Source organism: Bombina bombina, chromosome 4 (assembly GCF_027579735.1).
Source record: "Bombina bombina isolate aBomBom1 chromosome 4, aBomBom1.pri, whole genome shotgun sequence".
In the NCBI taxonomy this organism is placed as follows: Eukaryota; Metazoa; Chordata; class Amphibia; order Anura; family Bombinatoridae; genus Bombina; species Bombina bombina.
Window position 1 is genome coordinate 107,781,138 of NC_069502.1, and position 7,368 is coordinate 107,788,505.

General features: G+C 37.2%; 1 protein-coding gene across 1 annotated transcript; it reads right to left on the reverse strand.

The window, feature by feature from the left end:
- Window positions 1-2,825: 2,825 nt before the first annotated feature.
- Window positions 2,826-7,122, reverse strand: LOC128655966 (cytochrome P450 2K6-like). Its single transcript, XM_053709585.1, has 2 exons — window positions 6,909-7,122; window positions 2,826-3,173 (listed from the first exon to the last, which is right to left on the reverse strand). The coding sequence occupies exons 1-2, from the start codon at window positions 7,030-7,032 to the stop codon at window positions 2,992-2,994; spliced, it is 306 nt and encodes a 101-aa protein (XP_053565560.1). The 5' UTR covers window positions 7,033-7,122; the 3' UTR covers window positions 2,826-2,991.
- Window positions 7,123-7,368: the final 246 nt, after the last annotated feature.

A 7,368-nucleotide genomic window follows, 5' to 3' on the forward strand; every position in this document is an offset into this window, starting at 1 on the left:
ACTATTTAATAACTATTCTAACTAGCTAAAATAAATACAAAGTTACCTGTAAAATAAATATAAATCCTAAGATAGCTAGAATATAATTATTAATTACATTGTAGCTATCTTAGGGTTTATTTTACAGGTAAGTATTTATTTTTAAATAGGAATAATTTATTAAAGTATAGTGTAGTGTTAGGTGTAATTGTAACTTAGGTTAGGATTTATTTCACAGGTACATTTCTCTTTATTTTAGCTAGGTAAGCTATTAAATAGTTAATAACTATTTAATAGCTATTGTACATGGTTAAAATAAATTGAAAGGTACCTGTAAAATAAAAATAAATCCTAAGATAGCTAGAATATAATTATTATTTATATTGTAGCTATATTAGGGTTTATTTTAAAGGTAAGTATTTAGTTTTAAATAGGATTCATTTAGTTAATAAGAGTTAATTTATTTAGATTTATTTAATTAATATTTAAGTTAGGGGGCGTTAGGGTTAGGGTTAGGTTTAGGGGTTAATCATTTTATTACAGTGGCGGCGGCGTAGTGGGGGGCAGGATAGGGGTTAATACATTTATTATAGGTGGCGACGGTGTAGGGGGGGCAGATTAGGGGTTAATAAATGTATTATAGGTGGCGACGGTGTAGGGGGGGCAGGATAGGGGTTAATACATTTAATATAGGTTGCGGCGGGTTCAGGGAGCGGCGGGTTAGGGGTTAATACATTTATTATAGTTGCGGTGGGCTCCGGGAGCGGCGGTTTAGGGGTTAATATGTATAGAGTAGCTTGCGGTGGGCTCCGGGAGCGGCGGTTTAGGGGGTAATAACTTTATTTAGTTGCGGCGGTGTAGGGGGGGTCAGATTAGTGGTGTTTAGACTCGGGGTACATGTTAGGGTGTTAGGTGTAGACAGCTCCCATAGAAATCAATGGGATGTCTGTCAGCAGCGAACTTGTACTTTCGCTATGGTCAGACTCCCATTGATTCCTATGGGATCCGCCGCCTCCAGGCTGGCGCTTTGAAAACCAGGTACGCTGGGCCGTAAAAGTGCCGAGCGTACCTGCTAGTTTTTTGATAGCTAGCAAAAGTAGTGAGAATGTGCCGCACTTGTGTGCGGAACATCTGGAGTGACGTAAGAATCGATCTGTGTCGGACTGAGTCCGGCGGATCGAAGCTGACGTCACAAAATTCTACTTTTGCCGGTCTCGAGCCTTTGATAACTAAGGCGTATCAGCCTCACCACAAATACGCTGCGGAATACGCAGCGTATTTGAGGTTGACGGCTTGATAACTACCCCCCTTTAAATGCTAAACATCATTATAAACCTAATAAAATAATCACATAACACAGAATATATCATCAAACTAAGTTTAATGAAAAAAAATATTTGCTAAACAGCATTACAAACCTAATAAAATAATCACACAACACAGAATGGATCATTAAACTAAGTTTAATGAACAAAAACATTTTTTTGCTTGCATTTTTCTGCAAACAGTTATCTGCATTGTTAGCTTGTTAGATCAGTGCTTTCCAAACTGTGTGTCGGGACACACTAGTGTGTCGGCAGCAGTGTGTAGGTGTGTCCCTGCTTCAGCACTAATTTTTTTAATATATTTTTTTTGGTTTCTGACTTTCCGCCTGCCTGCTACTCATATCACATGTTTGACACGTGATTGATACCTTGAGGGTCACAGATCATCTTAACCTATTGGCGCAGCTCAGTGGGAACTGAAACAATTCCCATTGGCGGCACATTGGCTCCTGACTGCACGTGTAGTCTCCTTAATTGGCTTGTGATTGCACGTGTAGTCAGTGAGTGGGACAGCAGTGTGTTTGCAGTGTGGGCAGTAGTCAATCGGACTCACCAAGCTCTGAGGGTGGCAGCTTAAATGCTGAGCTGAAGACAGAAGTCAGTGGGGTTTTTTTTGCAGCTAGCTCCCAGTAGTGCATTGCTGCTCCTGGTCTTGATATATGGATAGGAAGTGGAAGCTTAAAAATGCTTGATGATGAAATGCGAGTGTCTTTATCTAATATTCCACCAAATATTCAGAAATTGTGTTCATCCCATCAACCTCATACATCCCATTAAAATAGTAAGTAGTTATTGGTGTTATTAAACTTTTTTTAATTCTTGCACATACATACTGTTACTTATACATAAATTATATAATAACTAAATGTATTTACGTGTCCATATCTCTTAAAACAAGTTAGTTTAACCTCCTTTTTGCTAGTACAACTGAATTACTGTGTCGCGAAATGATGTAGGTCTAAAAAGTGTGTCCCCAACATGAAAAGTTTGGAAAGCTCTGTGTTAGATAATATCGGGTCTGAAGCTATTCTATGCATTCCAGTCTGGACTGATTTATAGGCACCCTGACCTTCAAGCAGCTGGGCAGGAAGTTAAAAGGGAAGTGGCTGCTAGATCTTGTTCCTTTGAAAGCTGCTCGATAGCTCAGGTCTAGTTACACTGATTAATTTTAGCCTGCTTGGCTTGTATATCTTTGCTGAAACACAAGCGGACAGCTCCACCTACTGGCCTGCCCTTATTTTAATCAATGCACTGCTTCTCAGTGCTTTTCAATAACAGTCACATGACTGGAAAAAAGGGCGTTATTCTGAAATGGCGCAAATTGAACCAGCGCAAAAAGAGGGCCACCTGTATAAGCATATATATATATATATATATTTACAGTTTCAACACAGTCCCCACAGACCGCTATGTAAAGGCACCTTTTAGTGCCGTTATTTTTCTAACACCCCACATCCGCTAACTTTAACCCCTTTTAAAAAGAAATAAAGATGCTTATTTTAGGAGAAATTGGGGGACATTTATTTAATTAACCAGAGGTCTGGTTAGTTATTTAACGTGTGCCCGTAAACAGTCAAATTTGCCCCGTTACGGGCGTACATTAAATTAGCTCTCCACTTGTAATCTAGCCCTTAATGTGTATGCATTTTTACAAAATGATTACAAACTTGCTAATTGTTAACAAATTCTAAGTACATGGCAAAGCGCATAACTGATACGGCTTTGGCCCTCTGGTAAACCCTTCTGTTGGGGTGAGCTCAACATCCAAATCACCTGGAGGTGGTTGGAATGTGAATTTTTGCAGCAGTCTTGTGAAGAAAAGGAAAAGCTCCATTCTGGCTAGATTTTCCCCAGCACAAACTCTTCGTCCTATGAAAAAAAATATATTAATGTGTACATATTTAATATACTTGTTTTGGTCGTGTAACAGAAACTATAAGTTTATCTCATACATTAGAAATAAAAAAATAAAAATAATTATGCATTAAGTAAGTTGGAAAAGTGAAGTAGAAATTTGAAACTAGGGGTGTTCATCCCGATGTTTTGGTAGCTTTTTTAAATTTATTCTTGTGAATAAGTGCAACACACTAGACATGAGCATTTGGATCCTTCGTTAGGGCACGAATACGAAAGTATGCACAATAAGGCTTTTTTCAGAACCGGATTGATTCTTCTGCAATATCACTATTTTAAGATCTGGGTTGATTTGCACTGATCTTAACGTGGTGATCTTGCGCAAGAATCAATCTGGCTTTGAAAAGAGCCTAATTGCACATACTTCCGCATTCGTGTCCTAACGAAGGATCTGAATGCTCATGTCTACAACACACTAAGATCTGTGTAAATCCAGATCTTAGTGTGCTGCAGTTTCACAATAATAAATACTGCTCCGAAACGAGCTGAACGTCACAAGCGTTTCTTATTTAGATGCTACTGAAGCAACCGAACACATACCCCTATTTGCTTATTGGCTGATAGGTACTTTCTGCTAATACTCATTGGCAGATTGGAACAAATGCTCATTATAAAAATCAGCTATTGAATTGAGAATTATCATTAAGTATCTATCAGCCAATGAGCCATACATTTCAGGATCAATAAACAGTTTTCACTTAACATTTTTAAGGCAAAAATATTTAAATTCTGCATTTTCATATGGATAGCATAAATGTTGAGTTATCTAATGTCCGCATGGGTGTCTACAAGGGAGGGGGGTATCTGCATGAGGCCACTCCCCCTCCTCATGTAGGGGGATTTCCACTCCCACCACCTTTTTAACAGCAAAAAATAAGGTATCTCATTAATTCATTAAAAGCACTTTTAGCATTTTAACACATAGCATTCTGGAATTTGAAGTTCACAATTACCCTCTAAGTATTGTGTCACTGCAGTTCTGAACTCTAGTTCCCAACATGCATTGTACAGGTGTGGGGAGTGAGCTTCCTGTATGGCAGAAAGTTTTTCATGAGGTCACTACCCCTCATGTGGGATATGAGTCATGTAGGGGGATTTCCACTCCCACTACCTTTTTAACAGCAGCAAAGAATAAGGCATCTCATTAATTTATTAATTCCACTATGCTCTGAGTTAACACTTTCTTTCCTCCTACTCACATACTGGAAAAGTTTGTTATAAGTTTTGGCAATAGCAGAAATAGAGGAAAGTTTATTTTGCATATTTTAGGTATGTTAGCAGTTTTAGGGGTTATATGTATAGGTTAACATATATTGGTTCTTTTGTATTTAATTTTGATTACGTTTTTTTTCTTCTTTATAACTGTATAATACAAAAGATCAAATAAATAAAGCACTAAATAATAAATAAAACTATATGCGCCTGTATTTGCATTTATAAGTTAGGAGTCTGGATAAAAACATTTGTTTTATTACAACCAAAAAAAAAAGTTGAGCATATAGTAACTCCAAAATGTATCTGTGTGTGTGTTTGTATGGGCATATTTAGGCTTACCATAATTTTTAGAGGTGAAACTGGGACCATCTGGTGCGGTGCCAGTGGGGGTGTGGTCAGGTGCGTGGTCAAGGGGGCGTGGCAATTACCGGTCCTTTTAAAGTAGTAGCTTTTATGTGTGTAATGTTTTGTGGATACTCTACCCTTCCTCAGTCAAACAAGTGAATCACACAGTTTAAATAGACCATAACACCACCCCCTAGTGAAAAAGGCACCATTACGTTGTCATGGCAAATAAATCATTAATCTAAATCTCAGATTCTAAATAATGCCAAACATCAAGCATAATTATTACTTTCATAATTATCAATTTCACAATTTAATATCTGCAGTGTAATATGTGTTTTATGTGTCTAATTAAGGAACAGAGCCAAATACTGATAAGGCATAAATACAACATTGAATGAAAGTAAAAAAGAAACACATACCTGCTAAAGCTGTTTAAGAGGCTACTCTATACCATAATGCAGGAAGATTATAGCCAAAATGCAATCCTGCATGAAGTAAAGCAAGATCCAGGCCAAAAATCCTGCCTGTCTGTACTTCCTATTCATACCCATATGATTCCCCTAAAGGTGTATTACCGGCAATGTCACCAGGGGTTCGGGGGGTGTTAAATTCTTAGAAAAATAAACCAAGTGGTACTACAAAATTAAAAAAAAACCTATGCTGCTCACTCAGCTTGTATTACTAAATGTAAACTTTGAAGGACACGAACGTTAAGCTAAGCAGGGCTGTATGTAACGAAGTACCAGCATCCAACTATGCTGGAGAGCCACAGTCCAGTCATTTTGAATAATGTTTCTGGGTTTCAGGTGGTCTGAAACCCGGACACATGATTTGAAACCTGGAGGTGGCAACCCTACTGGGACAGAATGAACAACTGGGTGGGACACTGGGACAGCGCCTCCAAACCGGGACAATCCCAGTAAAAGTGGGACTTCTGGTAAGCCTAGGCATATTTCCCTTTATTGACCCCGCCAATGAATGTCCCTTTAACTAATAAGATTTATTTCTAGCATGGGTGCAGTTAAAGTATCATCAATTTGCATGTTGTTATAAATAGACATGTGAATGGACAAAAAATGAGCTTCGGATTAATTATTTGTCAAAGAAACAAAATGATTTCACTTTGTCCTATATCTAGTCACGGGTTGTTTGGAAATTATTTGGTAACAAAAATACATTCATCAATTATTTACTATGGGGAATGGCATCTGGAGAAGGTCAGCAGCTTACACTTAAATAAAGTTAAATGAGTAGCTAGCGCTACTGCACACGTGTTTTAGCTGTTAAAACAGAAACTGGAGAAATCATAAAAAAGATGCTAAAAGGTGTTTTTGTGGTTGTAATAACCCAATGTTAAACTTAAAAGGATATAAAACAGTCTGTTTCTTTGTTGTAATGAAAAAAGTGCTAAACAGTGGTTTATACAGAAATCATTATGATTTTACAGTTTATTTTTTTTTTCCCAGTTTATTTGTGAAGGGTCCATTACTTCCTGTCACTGACCCAAAAGGGGGCATTGGTCTCTACAGTAAGGCAAAGGAGCAGATTTTCCTTTGAAGTGTTGCTAGTAGACAGCTATAATAACTGCAGTTAGTTTATTGCCCATGCTAAATAGAGACTTTTTCTGCAAAAAATCATATGACAGTAGAATTAAAGGGACATAAAACACATTTTTTTTTTCTTTCATGATTCAGATAGAGCATGTGATTTTGAACAACTTTCCAATTTACTTCTAATATCTAATTTGTTTTGTTCTCTCGATATAATTTTTTGGAAAAGATATCTAGGTAGACTCAAGAGGTGCTGATTGGTGGCTGAACATATATGCCTCATTTTATTGGCTAACCCAGTGCATTCGGCTAGCTCCCAGTAGTGCACTGGTGCTTCTTCAACAAAGGATACCAAAAGAATTAAGGAAATTAGATGATAGAACTAAATTGTAAAGTTGTGTAAAATTGTATTTTGTATCTGAATCATGAAAGAAAAAAATTGTGTTTCATGTCCCTTTAAGTTCTGTAAGTGTAGCTAAAGGACCACTGTCTTTCAATGTATGACAGTGCATATTACAAAAAAGAACTATCCATTCCATGTCATTTAAAAACATGTCTTCAAGGGTTATTTTACTACCTGCTAAAAAAGGCATAAATGCTTCATTTTTCACAAAATTTCCTTCAGCGCCAAGAAAGTGTTGAGGATAAAACTCATCTGGTTTTTTAAAGTAAGTCTTGTCTTTTAATGCAGATGCCAACATAAGAACAACGTTGGTTCCCTAGAGAAAAAATAAGATAATGAGTACTTAAGAACTTATTCATTTTTAATGTAACTTTAAAGCAATACAAAAATGTCAGATAACTGGTTATCTTACAAATATATCAATCATTACTCTTTTTTCCATAGTTTACTCTTATGAAACCACAATCGTTTTTTTACATCATATTTGGCTAAAGTAAGTGAAAAAGTGTATTTCAAGGCAGGGGGGGGGGGCATTTTCAGAACTAATCATGCCCCCCCCCCCACCCCCCTGTGCTTACTTGGGAAATAAATGTTGTCCATTGGCCTTATGGTTGCCATCCGGTCTGTACTCCAA